This window comes from Adelges cooleyi, unplaced genomic scaffold (genome assembly GCF_023614345.1).
Source record: "Adelges cooleyi isolate 19-005CV unplaced genomic scaffold, UGA_ACOO_1.1 ACOO_flye_CR_arks_rails_tigmint_CR_PRNA_119, whole genome shotgun sequence".
Classification (NCBI taxonomy): Eukaryota; Metazoa; Arthropoda; class Insecta; order Hemiptera; family Adelgidae; genus Adelges; species Adelges cooleyi.
In genome coordinates, this window is record NW_026095772.1 from 179778 (window position 1) to 204914 (window position 25137).

Here is a 25137-nt window from a genome sequence, read left to right on the forward strand (position 1 = left end):
TTTGAAATGTAATTTTCAAAAATTAGTTTTAAACAGTTTTGATATTATTCTGAACTGATATTAAACGGTACTTAAAAGTTAACACAATCGGTTGATATACTTGCTATATCGAAAAATAAAAAACAAAGCTATGGTACTCTATTATTTTTAGGCCATTTTACTTACAAGTGAAGCAATAATTAATATATGGGCTTAATATTTTGATACTAATGTACATATTTTTTTTAATCACATTATTTATATGTTAAAAAAAACTAAATAAAACGAAATATACTCAAATTTGATCGTTTTTAAGTTGTTAAATTTATTTTTTATTATTAAAAAACAAGCATCTAAACGTTTAATAAAACCATCATATTCAATTTAGCACAATCATAATATATAATATAAAAAGTGATTAAAATAACGCAAGATACTAATTTTTTCTCAGTATAATTATTATAATTTTGTAGTTATTGGTTTTAGAGATGTGTCATTTTACAATATCTATTAGATTTTGTTTGTAAGAAATATTTTTTACATAAATACATACGGGTTTACTAACAATAAGTACCAGGAAAACGTAACGTCTAAACTCATAACCGACTTATTATCTTGATAAAATGTGTTTTGAAAAACTAAATACTAAAATCTGATTTATTTGGGATTTTCCGAGAATTTTTTAAGGTTGTCAGAAAAACCTTAATTGTGTTTAATTTGTTTTTAATTTTCTATACGTGCTTATTGCCTATAAATAAAAAATCTTTAGTATTTTTAATACTTTTAAATAATAATTATCGCACACAAGGGTTTAATGCACATGTATGGAAATAATAGTAAACATAGAGAACGTAAAGTTTATAGATAAGCTTGAACTCAATATTTTTTTTGTTTTAACTTGAAAGGAAGTATCAAAAATCATATAATTTTATAATGGCGCAATTTCAGTATAATGTAGATTTGATATGTACATTGTAAATTGGGCAGCAGTACTGAATGAAACAATAAAAGTATCACTAGGCAATAAAGTAACAATATGTCAAATCCTTTTTCTGTATTTTATGAATATTCAAATTATTTCTCTAACTTAGCTTAACCACAGGCGGGAGGACGCAGCCCTCTGGCTTAACTGTATTTTGTTAGAAAAATATTTATACGTCTCTATAGGTAATGTTGGGCATATAGGAATTTTTAATACTTATTACTAACACAAAAATGAATACTACACAAGTTTAGCTCTCAAATTACTTCTTTGTAACATGACGTAGTTGATGAGCTGTAATAAAAAACGGTTCATCTACATCCTTGGAAAGCTATTTCATAAAAAAATATAACATATTTTTAGCAGGTGGTTGTATTCGCATCTCGCATACACAGTAGTTTCATTACTTTATTTAAAAAAAATACTGATAAGAGTGGTGCGAACACGGATATAAAAGGCACGGTACGCACACTAATTTGTTTTACACACAAACCATTAATCAATTTTGTAATTTTGTACGCAATAAAATTATTTCCTATACAAAACTTCTTAGAAATGGTCGGTGTCCAATACAGTAATGATTTCTGTAGTTTTTATCGTTGCACCGTTTAAATAATAATAGAGTGATCGATTTTTGAATAAAATGATTTTTTTATTAACTTTTTACGGTTATTTTGTGATTTTTAATTTTTGTGTTCAAACGAATCATTTAAGAGTACCTCCATAACTAATTATTATAACTACCTTGTAATATAAATTGTTTTCTTACGGGTATCGACTATAATTTCGCACTCTATGTAAGCCAGCAAATAATAATCAACCAAGTATTTTGTACATTTAATGTATAAAATTAACCTCTATTAATAGCTAAGGACCATTGCAATAATTTACATATATACTCAATGTTTTTCCAGCATTGATAAAAAATCGAATTTCATGTAAGAGTTAACTGTTTTTAGTTAACCACTAGTGACTAGTGACTAGGTACCTATACAAAACCTGTCATCAATTTTTGTCTTTATATAGACAAAAATGTATGCTAATGATAATTAAGAAGACGGCGCCCTCCGTCCGAAAATCATTGTTTACATTAAGTGTATCCACTCTGTGTCTATACGTCAAAGTGTCGATTATCGATTTTCGGGCGGCTATTACATTTGTGTTGCCTAAAACTGCCAAAACGGTTCGAGATACTTTGTATGTTGTGTTTACCTGGCTAAAATGTCGGCGTACGACATGTAAAGTGGATCTTCTTGTAGGGCTCCGCTTCGCTCGGTCATGGCGCCTCGGCAGAACGTGGTCACCATCTGGTTCAAAGGATCCGCTTTGCCTTCGTCTTGTTCCTTGTCGCGTTTTTTCAACTCTGCTTCCTCGAAAGATTGCTGCGCAAAAGAGTAAAAACAGAGTAACGGACAAATGTCGTGTAAATTCGTCGCCTTGAGTGCAACGCCTCGTATTTAATTGACCAAATCAAGTTGGCCCACCGAAGAATGTGAACCGGGCGAGATAGATACGAGGTGTTGCATCTTGAGCGACGATTTGCGACTGTTCGTGGTCTTACTGTCAGGTCTTCGATCATCACTTCTTGGCCGATGTTCTCGTCTTGGAGCCACAGCTCGTAGTAGGACCGAACAAATATGTTCACCGCTCGGTGTCTGCAAATTAATCGTTTATTTTATTTAGCGATTAGCAATTTGGCCGCGAGTTCGTACCGTGCAACGAGGTTAAGGCGCACTCAATTCACACCGAGGTTAGATCAGAGCGTTAGGTATACAACTGTAGGTACACGCCGTTCCGGGTTAACGACAATAGGCCCCGGTTGGGGGTTAGACACGACACCGTACACGTTAGAGATATTATACCTTATTATGCTGTACAACGGAGACATTCTAAGACAAGCGATAGCCGCTCGTTTTCTGGCCACGGATAATAAGGTTCTCCATCCCAGACGGTTCAATTGGCTACTACTGTGACACAACTACAAGACGCGTACAGGTTCAAGAAAAAAATACTGTTAGCAGGTGCACGCAAACATGATTAGAAGTACAAAATAATGTGCAAATGACGTCACAATTAATGTATGTATAGGTTTACTTTATATTATAATGGGTGTGATGTAAACCGGTGCCTACACATTATCCGGTTTCTCTATACTTGTCCGATATGCGTTTGGGGCGTCTCACACCCAACCGCAGCGATTCAGATCTTAGTCCAGTGTTGTTATTCACAAACGATTCACCACCCCCCCCTCAAAATGAGTATTTTTCCAGTTTTTCCTAGTCCTATTTGGTCTTTAACTAAATCATAAACTACAAATAATCTGTGAAATCGCTAATTTATTAATCATTTGTTAATCCTAAAGTCATAACCAAAAAATGCCAACAATTTCTAATTTCTTAACACTTATTATGTATTTTGAAAATGGTTCTAAATGAGTTCGTCTTATTTATTTTTTTTTTTTGAGGAATTTTTCATTTTATTTATATCAAATAGTAAACTCTGGTTTCAGCGTCTCAAGCCGATCAAAATATAGTTGGGGTTGAAATCGAAATAGGCTTAATTTCAAAAAAAACTCACTATTCCAAACAAATCTAATCGTACAAAACGTTTCATTTGGCATTCGTTCCTTAAACAACACTGGACCATATACCATATACACAATATCTGTTATCTGGGCGTGAGAGACCCTTCACTGCAGGACAATAGAAAAGTGTACACAAAAATCAAGATTAACATGCGTTCAAAGTATATAATTACAGAAAATAAAAAAAACCGTTCACGTGATCACAAGCTCGGGTAGGTACCATTTATTTGGCGTCGAGACCAATCGGGTACAACCTGCGGGTGTTGGCCATTTGTTATGTTCTTTGTCATGTATAATATAATTACTGTTAGTAAATCTGTAGAATAGCCACAGATATTGTTGTTATAAGCGTCTGAATACTACGGAAGAAACATAAACACCAAAACCGTGTTAGCGACAAAACGTGAACACTTGATTGAATTACAAGCGTCTAAAAGACCTGGTCAAAGCGTGGAGTGAGAGTTGTCGGAAACAAGCAATAACGGCTCTCTTACGTTGCGTCGATACAACTGATCGATAAATCGCCTTGCTTTGAAGCTGAGGATGATCAATCTAGCAAAACAAAAAAAAAAAAAAACTAAAGAAAATACATACTAGCTATAGGTTACTGTGTCAATCTACTTCGCTTTGATTCTAAGATTACAATTTTAAAATCAAAATAGATAATGGTCAAACGACACCGTTGAAGTTTCAATAGTTGTACACGGATTTGTACGTTTTATTTTTTTACTAACGAAAATTATCGTTTTTTTATATCCATCATAAATCACTTGAGGTGTAATTTGCAGGGGCCGGACATTATTATAATAAAAACAAATTCATTTTTTAGTTAAAATATTATTCAAATAAAACTCGATTAATAAAAAAAAAATTGTATTTAAACAAATTGTTTAATTATTTTACACCAACAATTTTTGGCTTTGATGCAGATCTAAGAAGGTGTCGTTTTATATATTTTTTTTTTGTGTCTGTACCCAAAATATCTTCTAAACTGAACAAATTTCTTCGCGTAGCAACTTCATTGATCAGAAATTGTACCTGAAAGGTACTTGAATAGGCCAAAAATTAAACCCTTCTCATTCAAAATCGAAAAAAAACCCAAAATTTGTACATGTTTTTTAAATTCAAATTACAGCGGTCTATAAATGTTTTAAAAAGTTGTCTAATTCGTTTTTTCTTTATTTCACTTAGAGATTTAGGTCTGAAAATTAGTCCGAAGGTGTATTTAAAACAGAACTATAACATAATATACAATTGTCTCGAAAATCTGTAGTCAAACATTTAATTAAGAAAAGATCAAAAAAAAAAAACACCAACCATAAACTTATCCACCCCAATACTAAAAATATATTTTTTATCCCATTATTTTATTACAATTTTTTTGTCGATATTTGTATGTCCACCATTACTTATTCGCATCGAAGCGTTTAATTAAATGGGAATTTATTAATTTTAGTTTTAATTTCTGTGGACAGTATTGGCTTTTTACATAATAAAGAAAAAGTGTTAGGTACATATTTTTGAAATAAAAATAAACCATACAGTCGGCAGAGTTGTGCTTTATTCAATTATTTTTTAAATTTTTATTCCACTTTTATCAGATTCCCATTAGATCCAAACTACTCCAATTATGAACTCATCACATAGAATTATTCCTTTGACTTTCCCCCACTCCAATATGCTTTGTCCTCAGTATGTCCTGACCCCACTGTACTGGATTTTTATTTTATTGCCAATGGAAATAAATAGAGGTAATAATTATGCACTTAAATGACAAATTAAAGCAATTATAGCAATTATTCAATATAACAAGTTATTCGAAATAATAAAATATTATTTAAAGTTTTAAGTAATAAATAATTATTGTAAATTATTATATTTTAAATTATTCAAATTATTCGGGTCTGAATGTAAGACGATTAATGTATATTTCTTGTGGGTTATTTTTAAAAAGAATATTGAAAAACGTCAACAATGTCGTTCGACTAAATACGTTTTCAGCGCGTTATCTCGTTTAACACATCGTATGATTTGTAATGGATTTTTATTTCGTTTCTATACAAATAACGGTTATATTACCAAAACCAAAAAAAAAAAAAAAGTACATGCTTGTTTTTTAGACATAAACAAATGACCTGTGTATGTTTACGAGACCGTTGTTATTTACTAAAACAACAGCGTTTACTTCATTATCGGTTTAGCGTGTGATACCTAATATTTAGTGGATATATGTTAAACGCATGTTCTTAATGAATCGATTTAGGGCAATCGTTTTTTAACTAGAAGTTAGAAATACGGACAGATGTTTTTATTTCGATCGACGCCTGACCACAGTGATAATTATGTAATATGCGCACTTTGGTAATATTTAGAATTATCGGATAAAAATCAGTGTCCATCCGTGATCTGATAGTGGCTAAACTATATAACGTAGAGATGTAATAAAATAATAATAATAACAATGTATTTGTGTTTGTGTTGTACGATGAGTGTTTTTTACCATGTGCAATCCGTAAAGGACTTTGGCCATGGCCACGATTCGGTCGGCCACTTCGTCCACTTGCTGCGGTTTGATTTCGTTGATAGTGTCTTTTTTGCTGCCCAACTTGGAGTACAAATAGTGTTGCCACGACATTTCGTCGGCCGGGTCCAGCTTGTCGGGCAAGGTCAGCTGGGTTTTGACAAACTGCACTACCTCGTAATCGGGCATTTTCTGCAGGCCAAAGCGATAGGAACATCATTAATTAGTAATAAATCCTATTATCAAATAATAGGTGTTTTTTTTTTTGTGACAGGATGATATCTATAAGACAGAAAGGTAAATTTTATAGGCAGGTAGTGAAACCAGCGATGTTATACGAAACGGAATGTTGGACAGTAGACAAGAAAACTGAACAGAGAATGAGTGTAGCGGAGATGAGAATGTTAAGATGGATGAGTGGAGTGACTAGGGAGGATAGAACAAGAAATTAATACATAAGGGGGAGACTAGGAGTTAGCAGCAATTGTTAATGAGAGAGAATAGGTGTTATGGAGATGAATGTAAAGGGAAAAAGAGGAAGACCGAAGAAAAAGATGGATAGACGGAATAGAGATATGCGGATAGCTGGGATGACTGAACGAGATGTAGAAGATCGAGCATAATGGGGTTGTAGGACTAAGGTGATCGACCACATGTGGTTGGGATTGTAAGGCGAAGATAAAGAAGAAGGTGCCGAGACATACCTTCAGGAAACGATCCTTGCAGTGTTGGACCAGTTCTTGTTCTCGGCCGGCGAACAAATTCAAGCCGACCGGCAACAGTCTTTTCAAGCAAGCCACCATCAGCGACGCTTGGACTTCTTTCTCTTTGTCTCGCTTCTTATCTCTGTGTTTTTTCTTCTTCTGTAAAATCGGAAAAAAAATAAACCTAGAACCATGGATGTGTTTTCCCCCTCCCGACCCTGATCTATCCCACCCCCCTTTCCTCCTTTCTCTGAACCATCCAATAGTCATCTCCTTCCACCTAACCTAACTTTACCTATTTAATTCAAATCTAACTTAAACCCTCAGATATATACATAATAAAAACTAGATTGCTAAGTAAACATGCCACTAATATATGTATATAATTAAAGTTACCATTTTCCAACATCTTTGTGGGAATTAGAATCTTATCACATAAAAATATGTTTATACAAATTATAAGTTAAGTTGAAAACACAAAATTAGAGATATAGATAATGTTTATATATTATCTTATAAACACAAAAATGGCAGACACCGACTTATATATACTATATATATATATATATATTTGCCTAAACCTAACTGTCTTTTATCAGGAGTCATTATCAGCTGTCCCTTATCACTATTCTTCTAGCGGGAGCTGTTATCAGATATTCTTTTTCACTAATCTCTTAAGTTAGTCATCTTCTTCTTTCGTGTCGTAGTCAGTTAAAAAAACAGCGGATGACTGATAATTTACCATCTGTCTCTTATTAGGAGCTTTTATCATCCGTCTCTTATCAATATTTTCTTATCACTAATCCTTAAATAGCTGTCTTTAATAACAATCTGTAATTAGCTGTTTCTTGTCACTGTCGGTATTCTGAAACCATCCCCCTTCCTCATAATCCTTTGCTCATCTATGGTCATAGCCAAAAAGCATATCCATGTTAAAAAATCCTTAATGGCCAAAAACCGACAATATTCCAACGCTATCGTACCTTCCCTCCAGACGCACTGAGAGACGTGTCGGATATGACGGCCGACCTGCGAGACGCCGTTGGCATGATAAGGATCATGTTGTCGATCTCGTTGACCGAAATGAAGTTTTGCTCTTCCCTCAAGAAGTACTGAGACTTGGACCAGATGTTGAAGATTTCCGACACGTGGTTGTACAGGTCTTCGGCTTCCGGTACGTTGTTGCGCAGCCAATGGTTGCGCTGGAGATCCACATACTTGATCAATAGCGGATAAAACGCGTAAATGTCCCTCACAACCAACAGCCAATCTTCTTGTATTTGCGCTTCAATCTGTAAACACGTGAGTCAACGATATAATTAGCAATTATTTGTAAAGGAAATATTAGACTTATTGATCCATCACATCACGTCACTATTGTCAGAGATGGGCAGACGTTCTAAGGTTTTGTAGCTATTGTCTACGCTGCATTATTCAACCTAACCTAACAAAATCTAAAACCTATCCACAACGAACCAGACAAACGTATATTTTCAAAACACGTAAAACCTCCTGAACAAAAACTAGTATTGTTAAACAATAACTACAAGTTTAAAAGGTAATAGTTCACCTGAGACGTATCGTCTGACGATGATTTGATGAATCCTCTTAACGATTCCTCTTTGTGGTATAAAGTTTCGGTGCGCTTTTTGACTCGCTCGGCCAACGGCAAGAACGGGTCCTTCAGCAGTTCTTCCGACGAATTGATGATGATTTGTTGCGTATAGGCTGCAACCGTATAAAGATACAAAGGGCTCGTTTTTTCGCTACTAAAAGCTGTTATCGTCAAAAAAAAAATTAAAAATACTAACCGGCTATTTGGGTCATCCATTGAGCGTTGTCGTTGCCTATGTTTTTCTTGATGAGCTTCAGTACGTTTTTGAGCAGGCAGTTCATGTGTTCGCTGGTCACCATCGTCACGTGGTTTCTGCAACAGAGATTTCACAAACAGCGTCAACAGATCAGTTCCGGGGGTAGGGGATGTTAAAATGAAAAATTCGAATCAATACCCGGTGGTCAGGGCCACGTTGTCGGGTCCTTGCGCCCACCAAAAGGGCAAGTACGAGCACAGCAACGGCAAGACGACGTCGATGATGTGCGGAGCGTCCGCGTAGGTCTTGTCCGATTCGATGAATTGGTCTACCTCGTTGAGAATGGTTTCCAGTGTGGGCATGGTACCTTCCATCCGGGACATAATGTCTGCAACGATACGCGAGAATAAGTGTCGAAAAACGTCTCATTTCAAAATTTTGGTCAATAGTGTTATACGAGTTAGCCCATACCTTGAGCTTCGAGCGAATGGTCGGCGATCCGGTTGAGCAGTGAATACTGATTGTGCTTGTTCAGGTGCGGTTCAAGAAAAGCCACTGGAAAAGTCGAACTGAACGCGCCCAGACAACTGCCGAAAGCCGGCCGATGTCGCTCCAGCTGGACTTTCAAGTATTTTCTAAACAAAAAATGAACAGGTGTAGATGTGACAAAAATATAAAAGAAATTCAATCAACGTGAAATGCACACACAGCATTATTATACACTGTGTTGGACAAATTTATCTGACTCGAAGGAAGTATCCAAAAAAATTGAGGGGGAAAAAATCTAACCTCACTCTAGGGAAACGTAAAAAAAAATGATTAGGTAGAAGGTTATCTCGAAAACGCGAAAACAACTTTTGGAACTATTTGCAAGAAAAGTAATAATATTTAATACTTGGACAATTTGATAATTTTAACCTTTTTTTAATTTTATTTAGATATAGATAATTATGATGTTAGATGTATGATTTTTAAAACCAATGCCTTTTAGGCTTCACGACGTATCTTATTATTATTTTGAATATTTATTTAAACTGTGCATGAAGAACGTCATGAAATTCAATACAAGTAAACGCTCAATTATTTTATTTTCTCATAAAAAACCAATTTAGATTTTAATTTTTAATAATCCTCAAACTCCAAGATCCAGCGTGTTAATTTAATTAACGATTTAACTGAATTTTTTTATACAAAAATTAATTTTAAGGAGCATATCAGTAAGATAACAAATAAAGCATCGTCACAATACGGTCTTTAAAACGGAGTTGTTCAAGTTTTAGTGATTATTTTGCTTTAAAGAACATCTATTCCTCTATTGTACAATTACAGATTAAATATGCCGTACTTATTGGGTCTCTAAATTCCTTAATTTTAAATCAAACTCTTGATTAAATTCGAAACTCTAATCGAAAGACTACCTCATTATGGCTGTGAAGGAGTATCCGGATTTTTTAATATTCTTACATTAAGGAATCGTAGAAAATATTTAAACTATATTTTTCTTCTTAAATTATTAAATAATCAAATTGATTGCCGTTAAGTACCAGAAAAACTAAATTGTAAAACCTAGTCTAACTTTACGAGAAATAATGATTCATTTGCTTTAAAAAATATACGTACTAACTATAATTTATCCTCCCCTGTAAATACTACTTCAATTTCTATTGCAAATTCAGTTGAATCAAATTTTTGTAACAAAGTGATATTATCAAGTCAGCATGTAACGTGTAGTAGGAAAAATGTTTTTTTGTGAATTTTTTTATACTTTATCAATAGCTATAAAGTTGTAATACTGTCATCAATATATGTCTGTACTATTGTAATACTATATGTATATTGTAAATGGAATTAATCCGGTAAATAAATACATTAATTACCTTTCGTGCGTTAGTGACGTATCAGTGCCCAGCGTGTACAGGCTGCTGAGTATTTTGTAGGCGGCTACTTGTATTTCGTCCACTGTTCGTGAAAAAAAAAAAACATATATATAATAATAACAATAATAAAATAACGTTAAGAAGAGATAATTAATATTATTGGAGACGGTGGGCGTACGGAGGAGATCGTTGCCGTACTCGCAGGCGGCTAAATGATCAAAGAGCGACGACAGCACGGGCAAGATGACGTCGTTGACGTAGAACAACGACGTGGACGTCTTCAAATGAGTGCCTCGAAGATAGCAGTAACGACTCTGCAAACGAAGAAACGGACATTTGTAAAAGCATTGTCAAAAGCGACCAAAGGCGAGGCGCTCACGTCGTGCAAGTTCTGGATAGTGTGCTCCAAGTCGTCGGCTATGTTGTGGAAGAAGGTCAGCATCGAAGTCCTTATGAATTCCGGACAGTTTTTCACCAAAGATCTAATAAAAATTGTGTTGAAAATAAATCGTTTTTTTTTTCTTCTAGTACGGTTAATAGATTGCTTGTTTACTTGGCGTCGATGGCTTTGACCAGCACTTGAAGGCATCTGACCGATATGCGGATGTCGGCTCCGAACGCCGTCAGCTTGGACCTCAGTAGATTGGCCAATTTGCAGAACAGACTGATTAACCCAACATAAATATAGTTGATAATTATTACCAAAAAGTTTATGGCCGATAATAATAAATCACGTACCTAGCCACCATTTCCTTCTCTTTCAACGAAGCTGCGCCCAAAATGCTCGAGGCCGTCGCTACCGTTATGAAATAATTCCTATGAGTGCTGAAATACTTCTCTACGAGAGGCAAAACGACCTGCAAAAACAAAGTACCGAATAAAAAACAGTGACCTTTCAGGTTTCTTTCGTGGAATTTAATTTAAAATTGGTGTGTTATTTCTACCGATTTTAAATATTTAAATTAGGTTTCACATTGATTTTGCAAGTCTGTGCATAAATGCGTCCATAGTTAAACCTTTTAACATGGCTTAAATTTGACGGTTAACATTAATTAAAAACGAGCAAAAGTTATACTCATTTTACAAAATACCGTTTTCTGTAAAAAGATTTGTGTTTAATTTTAAAACAGTTTCGTGTAACATAAGATAACTATCTAAAAATTGTAAAAAAAAAGTCGATATAACAATTATCTGTACATTTAATATAGTGTTATATTTTTCAAGAGGGAAGGCGAATTTTCAGGTACCTTCCAAACACAATTCGTGATCGGTTGTTGTCCTACTTAGGTAAAAACTTTTTTAATTGTAATTTCTCAAATAAAACTTTTATAGGGACATTTTTTTGTTTTTTTAATAATAGGTTGGTAATTAACTGTTTATGCTTAACTTTTTAAAAAAGTTCCATAGTCAATTGTAATTTAAGCTTGATTTTTTTCGTTAGTACAAACCTAACATTTAAGTTTCTGAACTAACTCGATAACTAACCAATTTTTTTGTTTTATTAAAGTACAATAAAATACTTTACTCTAAAATTGCTTTTTATTTGAAGTATAAAAAACCTCACCTACCAAATCTGATTTTATTCATCTTGAAAATAACTGAAATCAGTTTTTCAAATTAATATTAATTATTAACTCAATTAAGTTAAACTATAACTCTTGGCTTAATCAATAACATTTTATTTAACTTAACATAACAAAATCAACCTTTCAAGAAACTACCAAACTTGAGTGTTTTTTTTTTTTTTTAATTTTTTTTTTATACAATTTTTAGGTATTAACGAAGATATTCTTTTCCAAACAAGTAAAAATAAATATATTGACTGAGAAAAAAAATTCTAAGAGTTATTGAAAAATGTGTGAATACTTTCAAGCCATTATTAATTATTTATCTATTAATTACCATTTCTATATGGCCCTAAATGAAATTATAGACAATACTGAAACCCTGCGGAAAACTGTTTCAGAAAATTATAACTTTTTCAAGGGAGACCAATTTTTGCAAAATTACAATTTTTTTTTTAACCAAAATATTTGTCATCTCCTAGTGAGTATGACCAGCTGGTTATTTCTTATTTAACGATGCTTAAAACAAGCTAGGCATTTACTTTGGAGAAGAACTTGATGTCTCTGGTACAAATCTTGAAACTGGAACGTCTGCTGAATGTACTGGACGGTTTTAAAAGTTTCATGTTGATCGAAGCCCGATCGGTGTACTGGATCAACTTCTCGAGTAGACTGTAGGAGAACCTCAGCTCACCAGTGGATGCGGCGGCCAGTTGTTCTGCTTCTGTGGGTCCACCGTTCCGGTTGGGTCTGAAGGGCCAAGAAAGCGATATGTGATAAACAAACGGGATAACATCATGATTATAAAGTCGGTGTTGGACATAAGTGTCAAATGTTATAAACGCCCATACGTTATTATCCATATATAAGGTGGGAGAGGAGCAATAAAGAAGAGTTTTAGCTAGAGCACGAAGAGAGTGTATAGATAGTTCTTAGCGATAAGATAATATTTTGCTTGAAGATTATTTAAAAAGACATACAGGAGTAGGAAGACAGAGTGAAACTGAAAGAGGGGGTTTGGACATTTTACAAGGCTGTTAGGTTAACCTAAGGCGACGTTACCTGTGCAGCTTGTAGCCTTGGTACTGAAGGTACTTTAGGAATTCCTGAGATCGTTCTCTGTCTTTTTTCTTTTCCTTGTCGGTCAACAGGTCGTACGGTACAAGCTGGTTGTGAATGCCACCACCTGCAGCAGAAATGCGCATTAAAAAAAATGAGTGTTTTAATTTATTTCATTTAAGTAATAGTCGGTAATAATTATACCGGTCAACACATTTTCAATTTTGGTTCGAGTCCGAAAACAACTACTGTTAAAATAATACATTAAATAAGGTTTTCAAAATGTTGTCAAAAAGTTTTTTTAATATTTTTAAATCCCGTTTTGACAGGATATTAAATGTTTCTAAAATATTATTATTATTACAAAATGTTGTTTAAGTATAATATGGAAAATATATTACCAACGTTTTACTTGTAATTTAACCACCGTAATGTTGATATTTTAGTAGCTGTGTTTAAATCACATTCGACTGAATACTATTTGTCAAACGTTTAGTCTTAAAACATATCTTAACAAAAATTGATAAATTTTCGGTGCACAAAATATATTCACGTTGACCGGTGATAATACTTAATAATTGTCGTTAACTGTTACCGCATATCATAAGTTCCTCTTTCTTCTTCTTGGCCCAAATATCGTGCGAGTTTTCCGCCAACCGTTCCGCCATGTTTTGCATTTCTCTGGTCAATGTCAGGTTAGTCATATCCAACGGGTTGGGATGGTAGTCGAACGGCGTCATGTTTTCCTGCGCAAAGCGTTTAACACCGACAAGTCAGTACAATAATAAATAATTGTGAACCTCGGCCGATGAAGCACCATCACACACACTACTTACGTTGGACTTGGACTGGCGACGAATCGATCCACGGTTGCTCAGCGGCTCATCGTTTTCGGAATGCTCGATGCTCCAGCCTATGGCCAGCAAAGCTTTCAGCGACTCCCTCACGGGTTCTTTGTACAGTTCTTTTTCCTAGGGACGGCAACACGTCGATTAAGCACAAAGAATAAGAAATGTATACATAAAGTCTAGGAGTTGCATCAATTGTGGGGAAAACGAGAGAGAATAGGTTCTGTCATGTTATGAGAAGAGATGAGGCAGAGGCAGTGAGAGTGGCTATGCAAATTAATGTAGAGGGAAAGCAGTGGCGGGTTTAAGGAGGTGGCTAAGGGGTGGTAGCCCCCCCCTTAGGCGTAGCTATCCATTTATCTAAGGCAAGTATTATAATTCGTCATTGAAGAATATGGTTATTTAATATTTATGGATATTTGAATATTTAGGTTTCAAGCTATTTTTGGATTGTTAGATTTTGGATTTGAAATACAGCTAGGTAAATTCTTAACCTCAATTAGCCCCCCCCCCTTTGGTGAGTGATAAAACCCGCCCCTGCGGGAAAGAGAAGAAGACCGAAGAAAAGATGTATGTCAGTTCAGGGACGTATTTACTTCATCCCCTAGAGGGGGCGAATAGAAAAAAAAAAATTGTACAAGACGTCAATGTCACACTGACTACTGTCGTTGAAATTATTGATCATTGCGTTTATATCTTCATGTAAATATAAATTAATCAATTTATGAGACCTCAGTGAGCATTTATATTTTTTTTTTTGGGTGCCATGTTATTATTTTGACAACCGAGAGCCAAAGTTTTACCGCGGAGCGGAGAAATTAGCTGTGGTTTATTATTTTTTACTTTTAACGAAAGCAGCACTCACGTATTCGCTGAGCATTGTGTATGGCTTGAGACGTGGATGAGTTTTGTTCACGTCGTTGTACTGTTCGCCATAAACCCAAGCGTTTTCCAATTTCCGGTTGGCCCAAGCGTCGTGGTAGTGTTCAGAGAATTTTTGAACGATAGTGTTTAAGTCGTTGTCGAGTATGATGCTAAGAAAAAAATAGGTCATATTTGATTTGTAACTATTATAAATGAATCGCTTCGTGCAAAAATAAGGCGTTGGTGCACATTTTCAGAAAAAAATGTGATTATTACATGTTATATTTTATCACTGTTTCTAGACGTGTTAAAACGACTTTAGTCCCATCACTAGTATCTGTTGAACATACATTTAAAATGTAAAATTCACGATAACTATTTACAATATTAATGATTAATCATATCAGCGAAAATGCAAATTAATAATTCTTTTATTTTATGAACAATCATTTTTTTTTTAATTTTAATTTAGTAATTCATATTACGGTATATTTGTTATTTAAAAAGTTAATAAAACTTTTTTTATGCTACAGACATTTTGTTTTTAAAGCCATAAGCTAAAAAAGTTTAAGTATATACTAATAAATTACATACAATAGTTGATTTTTAAAAAAAAAAAAAAGGTCTAAGCCTATGATATCTAAATACCAATTATCAAGACGCCATAAATGGTAAAAAAAAAATGACCTTATAGAATTTCAGTTTTACTATCCAGTAGCTATTGACTTTGATCAAGATCTTACATTTGTAAACTTTTTTAAAAAACAAAGATTTTTTTTTGCTATACCGATAGATTCAAGTAATAAACTTAGGGCCTCTTTGCATGAAGCGATAACAAATACAACCAATGTTTATGAGGGTCATAAATTTGTTGTTATAGCAGTTTTGCTTAAGTATAAACCTCTAAACGTAGGATAACGTTGGAGGTCCTTTTAACTTCTTAGCTGAGGTCGAGCACTAGTATATGTCTCTAATAACTTAATTACATTTTCGCTTAAGGCGTTTCGAATATTATTAATTTATTTTACCTGTTAGTGTTGATGGGTTGCGGATTGTACGGTCCATCAGACGGTCCTTGGATGTTGGCTTTAGAACCGTACCACTCGTCGTCGTGGTTTTTCGAAAGAGAATAATCAGGCGGTAAAGCGCATCCAATAGCCGACAAGCAAGGCAACGCTTTGCCGAATAGCTCCGGCTCGTAGTCCTGAGGAGAAAAAAATTACTTCATTATACTTGTACTTGAAAAGTCGACACCGATTAGGTCAAAGCTGTCTTTGAGTAAGTCGTTTGTTTCGACTATGCTTTTCAGAAACCTATAGAAGCCATTTTTAGTCAAGCCTGACTTGGTATTATTTAAGCTTAACTTAGCCGACCTTGAAAATCACTACTGAAAATTATTAAGTTGACTATATTTCACTAATTTGAGGTCTCTGAATTCATTAAAAAAAAACGTAACACTTGTAGTTTTTGATAACCAACAAACGTATTATACAAAATAACAGGATTAAAAATTTGTATGAAACATTTTTTTTTTTTATTACAGTTCTGGCTTATTTACCAATTATGACTCGTGTTTATGAAGTTTAATGTTTACTTAGAAATACTTAAGGTATTAATATTGGCCGACCAGTCAACCAGTCCATGAATGCGAGTAACCGCAAGATGTGTAAATAGTGTAAATACTTAAAATATTTCATATTTGTACAAAACTATTTTAAACATTTTCCTATAATGAATAACAAGTGTTTTTTAAAATCGTTAATTTTACAAAATAAACACCGCAATTTCTTCATTGCTTATCAACAACGTTGAACAAAATATACATGAAGGTTATTTAAAATTACATAAAATGATCACAGCGATTGCCTTAATGCATATTTTATAAGTATTGACAGAAATTATATTAATAATAACGATAATATTGTCTTCTAGCAATGTGTCTCTTTGGATACACATGGAATATAGAAAGAAGCAACGTTTTTGGGCAACGTAGATGTTTAGATACATATTTTTAAAATACGAATAAAATAACGAAATTCAACAAATATAATATTAGTGATATTACATTAATAAGCACATAGCTGAATTTATCTAAAAAGATACAGCGCCTAGTTAGGGGTCTCAATTTCAAGAATTTTTTTTTGTGAGGAGACGTTACAATAATTTACATTCGACAAACAACATTGTTATTACCATTTTTGACAACGAATCGAATATGTTGCTGAACAACATCATGGTAAGTCGTTTTTCTTCATCGCTGGACGCACCGTAAAGTCCTTGGCCGCCAGTAGATCCGTAGTACTTGGCACATCGATCATAATGCAACGTCAACAACTGAAAGATATAACACAACAATATAATTTCATCAGCTAAGCAATTATACACGTCTATCGGACGGAACAGCTCTTAACGAAACGTTTGAATTTCGGTTAAGAGCACACCACTTTGCATATTAAATTTAGTCTAATTATGACTATGTCGCCGCTTTAAATCCTATAGGTGGGTACATACCCGTAAAGCAACTGTAGTGTACTCGGACAAGTTTGACACGTCGACGGTAAGTTTTCTGAGTAGTTTTAAGAGCATGCTCGGCTGCATTTGACTGGAAAAATAAAACAATTAAGATGTTTGTTTGCTTATACAAACAGGTAATGGGTGCAGTTAAAAATTGTAATCTAAATAAATAATTTTTTTCTATCATAATATAAGACAATTAATTCTCTATATATCAGTAAATAAATATATATGTAAAAATTTGTTATGAATTTCCAATTACATTTTATAGCAAACTTAATTTTGTTTTTATTATTACAAATTGTCAAAAGAAAATAGTAAAAACATAGTATTATTATTGTTGTTAGTTAATAATAAAATCAACATTTTAAAAGTTCGGTTTTAAAATGTTTGCTTTATGGTAAATATACTTTCTACAACTATTCAATATATTCATATAAATGCGAAATTAAATTTGTATATTACATACAATAAACAATTTTAAGAACATAAATATCTTTGTCTTCTTCCTATCTATGTTAAATCTTTAGTATTGCTTTACTGCTTATTCGAGTTTCACTTCGAGAAAACAAAAAAAATATTATTAAAACAAGCTACACATCAAAGTTTAAAGAATAGTTACATTTTTTTTTTAAATCTGTAAAATGTTATCAATAACCATAATGATCTCTCCAAAGAACATAAAAAATGAAAACAGTCCATATATCTTTTATATTTTCAATGGATAATTTATTTAAATTTTGTGTATCTTTTAAGATATATCGCCAAGTTAAGGGGGTTTTTTTTTTATCAGCTGATTCATAGTTTCATTTTTTTTTTGTACTTATTAAAATAGATTTTATAAGTAAAATTCGAAACGACTTCAAGTCTGAGAACGACGCTCACCTAGTCAAGGCCACCAAAAAGTCCGAGACCGCTTCCCGCTGTCCCTTGGTCAACATGCGGTTTTTCGATAGCCTGTACACCGTATGCAGGGTGGCATCCAACAAATTGGCGTAGTTGTCCGACTCGCTGTAGAATTTCGAATGACCAATCAGCAACGGCAACACCGAGTTCCCGATGTACCTGTTCATGGCCAGTGCCATGTCCGACTCGAGCCCGTCGTTCTGTGTAGCGAAGAAAAAACCGCAAACGAATGATTAAAAAATGAAAATGAAATTTTTTTTAAGAGTTTTCGTACATTTTTTCTTAGATAAAAATAAAAAGCTACTCCCGATTTTCCCCCTGCACCTTCGCAAGCTATATAATTTTTTTTAAAAAAACACACCCTGTCGAGCATCGTGGCTGTTCGCAGGTCCGGCAAGAACGCCTCTTCCAGCAGAGTAAAGAACAACTCCTGCGACTCGATGCCGTACACCCTTTCCAAGAACAACACCACGCTCTGTTTGTGGCCGGGTATCAGACCCGACGGCATGTCGCTCTTCGGTCGGTCTTGTCCCGCGGCCGGATTCTGCAAGGTAAACCTCAGGCTGAGCACACCGTGCAGGTCTTCGAGGGGCACCAGTGAACGAAGAATGGCTCTGGCTCGCAACGATTCGTTTTTGCCCTGTACAAATATTCACACAGTAAAAGTACCGACTGCAGTTACACTGCCAGTGCAGTCACAGGTGCAGTCACAATCTTTATGCTAAGGGATGAGAGAGAGCACAAGGTGGGTCGGAGTAGAGTTACAAGAGACGTGGGAACCTCTAAAAGATTAGAAGTATTTTAAATTTCAGATAACGTGTTGTTATGGTATCTATCATAAATAGCATATTTTCAACACCAACTACTTATGATATAAAATAAAATGGTATTTTGAATGCCTACATATTATGGTCAATCGTGACAATATTGACTCTAAAAATGGCTAACCTTCACTCGAATTGTATTTACAATATAAACATTTTTTAATTCATTTTTTTTTATGAACAATAATTATTACTAGAATTATTGAAGAATATACTAGGTAATGAAGTTCCTAATCAAAATTCGAAGTACCTATTTAAATTCGTACATACTCGACTATATTTGTTCGAACATAAAAATCTAAATAACATAACCAAAAATTTATTTGTTTTATGTTTTTTTGTTCTAATAAAAAAAAATGATTTTTCCTCTTCAAAATCTATCACATGCCTTACTGTAATTACCTACTTCAAAATTTAAAAATATAATTTTTTTTTGTCACAATTTAAAAAAAAAGCTGATTTAATTAACTAAGCGTTTTTAAAAAGTAAAAAAAAATGTGTTCAATTACTATTTGTAACATTTAAAGTAAATTTGAGTGACTTTAACTGTCCACCATCGTTATCAGTATCAAAAAAAAACATAGAAAAAAAATTCTAAATAAAATATAGCAAGTAAAATTTGTTTTTATATAATGAAATCATTACATAATTATGTAATGATTATTGCACTGGCGTAATTTTGTAAAAAAAAAAAAAAACTTACCAAATTATTTTCTATTAATAGTTTAACATATTAAATAGATATTTATAAAATTCATATAAGCGAGCAGTATAAATCGTTTTAAAAATACAGATATTAAGAATATATAAAAAATTTCATATATTTTGATGGTTTACAAATTGAGAATAATTATATTGTAAACAATAAAATGCATTTCCATTGCAAATGTATAATGAAAACCATTTCTGTGGTGTCAAGAGTTAGAAATTTTAATCTATTAGAGTACTTAAAGTGGTTTTTTATTTTTGCTTTTTTCTGCACGTTGTATGAGTATTTTATTTGCAAAATACGAGTACTTGAATTTCATTCATCATATCAGAACATGGAATAACTGTGTTGTAATAATTGCTGTATGGAATACCTGAGCTATAACCGCAGTGTCTGGGGCACACCTTCCCAACAAGTCGACCAGGGTGCAATAGAAGTTGAGAATGGCTGCTCCGGTGTCGATGTAGTCTTCGTCGTCTTCGGATTCCGGAAGCGGATGTTCCAGTTGCACGTTTTCTTGGTTGCCGGATTCCTCGATGAACTTCTTGCGTTCCGCTATCCTCTCGGACATCTGTAACCAACGATGGGTTCACATTGAGCGCACTTTACCGTTTGTATGAATCCAGGGGAAGACCTACCTTGTTGGCTTCGATTATGGCTTGTAACAGTCCTTCGCCTTCGCCTCTGAGCGCGGGTCCCAAGCACTCTGGCCGACGGATTAACAACCGGATGACCAAGTTGGCGTTTTCTTCGACGCTTTCACCTGCACAACACGGTCCAGATGACACAAGACTACTAGTGTCCGGTGGTTTGGCAAAGAATTGTTTTAAAAAAAAATAATAAAAATGTTACCAACCGTTGACCCAAACGCAGAATCGCAGAAAATCCAAATACCTCTCCCCTTCCACCGGGTCCCATCCTAGATCGGGGTATCCCTTTTCCACCAGCTCGGAATTGGATTGCAAGCCACACCGAGACAAATAAATCGCTATTTTCTCCAAATAATGTTCCCTGTGCAAAAAGCAAAGCGCAAGTTTAAATTTACCACTGTACAATGATTTTGTACTGACAACTTTGGTGACAGAGTTGGGAAAAATTTACTTAAATACCGAATTATATCCAAAGCAATTCGAGTGGCTAAAAATTGAAAAAAAGATACCATTCATTGGAATGACATTATTTGTAATACATTCAAGGTTATTCAATAATATGTTATAGACTTTGATAAAAAGTCCACTTCAAAGTTATTGACTTGCAAGGAGATATTTCATTGAAACTCTAGAAAACTGCACCTGCTGATGATTTTTAGGCAAAGCATGTTTTGGATAAGTTTATAAACTGTAAAAAACTGGCTATACAATTAGCTACCATGTTTGGCTTCACATACATATTATGTGAAACTCCGTTCTCCAATATGACCTTTTTAAAGAACAAATATCGTTCAAGATTAAATGATCTCCGTCTTGAAAACACTGTGCATTAGTTGTTCTCCAAGAATACTAAATTTTAAAAAAGTGACTCAGGACAAAGTTTGTCATTTCTCTTATTAAAGTGTAAAATTGTATATAATTAGTATAAAACTTTAATATTTATACATTCTATTTAATCATTTTCCTAAAACTGTGTTTTTAATGCAAAAATAAATACATTTATTGACTAACTTTTAAGTTTTTTCTGGACCTCGACATTTTTTTTTTTAATTAACCGGATCTCTTTAGAAACTAATTTCCAATCCCTGTTTTACACGAATTCCCATGAATATCAATGAATAAAAGTAATGTTATGTACAATCAATTATACAATCACTTCATTGGTGACGTGCTCACATGTTTTCAATGGGAGGAGATAAAACTTATATTCAATGGAGCACCCTACACATAAATGTCGACCCCCTTCAAAATTATTTTTAGCTATACAATTTTAGTAATAAATTCCATAAGTCATATTATATCCTCTTTATTCCTTCTCCCTTGAGCGATCATTCTGAATGTTTTTTATTAAAAGTTAAATGGCGGGACGGTCATTATGATTATAAATACGCAGTTAGCCTCATATTCAGGATAATAACTGTTTCTGACTGAATTTGTAATTATTTGTAACTATACTTTAAAAATTAAATATTTTGTCTAAATGTACTGTTTGAGAATATCAAAAAAAGTAAATGTTATTAGGGTAAAATCGTTATTAAAACACACGATAGCTTATTTTTCTTAATAGGTTGTTCACCGGATTTTTAGTGGTGTATGCCGATGTTATCTTGTTCAGTTTTATATCGTTACTGTTGTTAATATGACATATGGGTCGTTTATTGTAAAAGTGGTGTAACTCCAAAAATTTTAAATATACATATTTTTGCATTATGGTGTCACATTTAATCATTTCTTTCATTATAAAAGAGAAGACACTCCAATAATATGCAAAAATAAATAAAAAATAGAAAACTCTCCATGAATACTTGTACTGTTCTTCCTACACGTTAATTTGCAAAAAGCTCGTTGTATCAAAATTAAATTACAACAAATTCAGTTTAATTCCACTTTCATACCTCAACGCCAAAGCCAGCTCGGTGTTCTCCATTAGAGAAGAATAGGCCACGTCTAAAGGCGTGCTTCCCCGCAACGACGGTCTGGACAGCAGGATGTTGCTGTTCTCCAAGAGGAACGAGAAATGGTCGAACATGGCTTTTTGGTTTTGCCTCGAAGTACGACAGAAATAGCACAGAAACCGGCAACAAGCCACGACCATTTCGTGAGATGTGTCCTGAGGGATACGAAACCGCCGGTTAAACCACTGCACTAACGATATCAGACACTATAATAATTATTGTAGCTGATAACGGTACTTTTTCTTTTGGCAATATTTCGCCGTCTTGTCCGGTAACGGGGCTGCCTCCTCCGGGCTGAGACTGGGCCTGAGCCCTTCTGCCCAGCGTGTTCATCATGACGGCCATCACGTTCTCGTGCATCCGGAGGACTCTGATCAGGTCGGGATGTTGGAAAAACGTGTGGTTGTTGACCAGTTTCCTGAACAATAAAGTACATTTTAAAGAATAATTCAAAAGCAAACCTATTAATATCTCCGCTTTATGGAAAAACATACAAACATTGATATGTTTTTCCTCTCCCCTCCTTGACCTATCTCACTGTCCTCCCATTCCCTTCTTTCTTCCCCACCCTCATTTATCTAATAAATAAATATCCAATAAACATCTAATACATATCCATCTTCTTTTTAACTTATCTCTTATCACTTGTCATATTATCAGCTGTCCCTTAACAGCATCCGTTATCAGCTGTTTCTTATCACTTATCACAATTTCTTATCACTAATTGTGACAAAGTCCACGAAAATTTTTGCATGACCCCAAGCGGTAAATAATGTCCGTGTTAAAACAGTTGAAGCAAAACTGTTAAACTCATTTCGTACCACAGTCGTTCACGCATGAGCTCCTCTTCTTCTTGGGACATTTGCACGGGCAACAGAGAACGGATCTGACTCAATCCCACCCACATTTGGGCCACGTCTTCTTTTGTTTTGCTGTTGATCACGTACGTTTTCTCCAAAGCCCGTATGAGTTCTCCGACGCTATCGTATTGCCTCACCAACAGACTGTAACACCAAGGAATGATTACAGTCATAAATAATAATAAATTATTGATGCCATACAAAATATGACATTGAAAAATATACCTGAACATCTCTCGCACGAGTTTGGGCGTTTCGATTTGGGTTTCTTCGGCCCAAGCGACAATGGTAGATATCAAAACCTTTCTAAATATTTCTGTAAACAAGCGATAAGATTTAGTCATAAAAGATAATCAAGTTGACTGATAAAATTACAGATAAGACAAGACTTGAACTCTAGTAAAATAGTAGAATAAAATTATTTCTTTAACAAGTGATAGGGCTGCATAATTTTTTGTTTTTTTAATTTTAAACAAACAAAGATTCTATGATTAAGTTATAGATTGATATTTTTAAAAAAAATTCTAGACTTGCAGGTTGTTAAAACGACTATCATACCTTCTGGTACTTTTTTATATGGCTCGTCTGGCTCTGTCTCGCTTTCTTCGTCTTTGACGGCATTGATAAAGTTATAGAACTGTTTGATTTTACCTTCATTTGTGTTATTGTTGGCCAGCGGCTGCAATGAAAATTAAAACCAACAATTGCATTTATTACTTATTGGTACAAGGAAATTTCTAATACAAGGCCTACGGGTTCAATGAATCACTAGAATAATTAAATCAATACACTTGTTCAGTTTAATGTACACAATTTAATATCATAAAAATATGAATTCCGAGAAAAAACATACTTTTCGCTAGTATCATTCAACAATAGTAAATTCTGTAAGGATATTGTAATTATATATATGTATATATATTTTAAATTTAAACAGTACTCACGTCTTCTTCTGGTTCTTGCAAAGCCACCAATGAAACTTGTGCCATTAGTTTGGAATTGAAGTAGTTCATCCTCTCGCGCAGCTCGTCACCGCACAAAGAAGTGTCTCTGTCGACGTCTTCCAAATTTTTAAAACTCAATATTGCGTTCATCTGCAAAAACCGTCGTGTCGATTTCATAAGAGTTGTCTATAGGCAATTCAAATCAAACAAAAATACACTATTTCTAACGCACTTGCTCTCTAGGCGGACAGCGGAATTCTCTTGTTTTCTTGGCCGCCAACGCCGACGGTAAGTCGGATTGTTTTATTTCGTTATATCGCCTCAGTTGATCCTAAAAACAAAAATGTAAACGTTTCAGCCGTGTTTAGGATCCAATTGCAATCCAATATTTTTTTTAATTACTATTTGAATGTCGTTGACGAACTGATAGCTAAACGATATTATAGATTCCACTCTGTGTCTCAGCTGAATGTCGCACAGGTGATGCAATAAATAACACATCTGCAGTTTTGCCCCTTCGGCCATTTTCATGTGTAACAAACCTTTCCTGTGTTCATCCGGACCGGCTACAATAAGAGAAACACAATAGTGGTGAAAATATTAAATATCAATCAATATTTCCAAAGGCTAATTACGTTGTTATATTTAAAATTTAAACAAAAAAACACATCGCTAGTAAAATTACTATCTTCTCAGTTTAGCATCGAAACTAATGAAAAACAAGGTATACAAATAGTAATGACAATTTTGCATACAAATTTAACACTTAAATTTATTTTTAAAATATTTAAAGAGACGATTTATTTTTTATAGAAACTCATTCAATAATTAAAACAGTACTTATGCATTTTGAAAAAAAACGCCTCAACAGATTAGATGAATGTTTGTGTTGATTGTTGTTCATATTGGTGTGATTATATTGAACTAGGTGTTAGATAGAAAAAAAACAACTTCAATAAGCCCATAGCCCATATAAACTAC

At 33.9% G+C, this 25137-nt stretch overlaps 1 protein-coding gene across 1 annotated transcript in view; it reads right to left on the reverse strand.

Annotated features, from left to right (window-relative positions):
- Window positions 1-25137, reverse strand: part of LOC126847775 (ryanodine receptor) — a 77421-nt gene that overhangs the window by 18351 nt on the left and 33933 nt on the right. The window contains exons 39-74 of the mRNA XM_050588174.1: window positions 24559-24722; window positions 24389-24487; window positions 24157-24306; window positions 23771-23891; window positions 23438-23528; window positions 23174-23356; window positions 22590-22770; window positions 22293-22507; window positions 20604-20758; window positions 20386-20510; window positions 20121-20318; window positions 18576-18854; window positions 18194-18414; window positions 17306-17396; window positions 16988-17128; window positions 15823-15998; window positions 14796-14964; window positions 13919-14053; window positions 13678-13828; window positions 13086-13209; window positions 12566-12773; window positions 11197-11315; window positions 11012-11122; window positions 10838-10940; window positions 10637-10772; window positions 10459-10540; window positions 9053-9216; window positions 8780-8969; window positions 8582-8697; window positions 8341-8498; window positions 7754-8062; window positions 6771-6929; window positions 6046-6258; window positions 3985-4097; window positions 2523-2616; window positions 2174-2343 (exon numbers count right to left, since the gene is read on the reverse strand). Coding sequence (XP_050444131.1) covers window positions 2174-2343; window positions 2523-2616; window positions 3985-4097; window positions 6046-6258; window positions 6771-6929; window positions 7754-8062; window positions 8341-8498; window positions 8582-8697; window positions 8780-8969; window positions 9053-9216; window positions 10459-10540; window positions 10637-10772; window positions 10838-10940; window positions 11012-11122; window positions 11197-11315; window positions 12566-12773; window positions 13086-13209; window positions 13678-13828; window positions 13919-14053; window positions 14796-14964; window positions 15823-15998; window positions 16988-17128; window positions 17306-17396; window positions 18194-18414; window positions 18576-18854; window positions 20121-20318; window positions 20386-20510; window positions 20604-20758; window positions 22293-22507; window positions 22590-22770; window positions 23174-23356; window positions 23438-23528; window positions 23771-23891; window positions 24157-24306; window positions 24389-24487; window positions 24559-24722 — 5614 coding nt within the window. The remainder of the gene's footprint in view (window positions 1-2173; window positions 2344-2522; window positions 2617-3984; window positions 4098-6045; window positions 6259-6770; window positions 6930-7753; window positions 8063-8340; window positions 8499-8581; window positions 8698-8779; window positions 8970-9052; window positions 9217-10458; window positions 10541-10636; window positions 10773-10837; window positions 10941-11011; window positions 11123-11196; window positions 11316-12565; window positions 12774-13085; window positions 13210-13677; window positions 13829-13918; window positions 14054-14795; window positions 14965-15822; window positions 15999-16987; window positions 17129-17305; window positions 17397-18193; window positions 18415-18575; window positions 18855-20120; window positions 20319-20385; window positions 20511-20603; window positions 20759-22292; window positions 22508-22589; window positions 22771-23173; window positions 23357-23437; window positions 23529-23770; window positions 23892-24156; window positions 24307-24388; window positions 24488-24558; window positions 24723-25137) is intronic.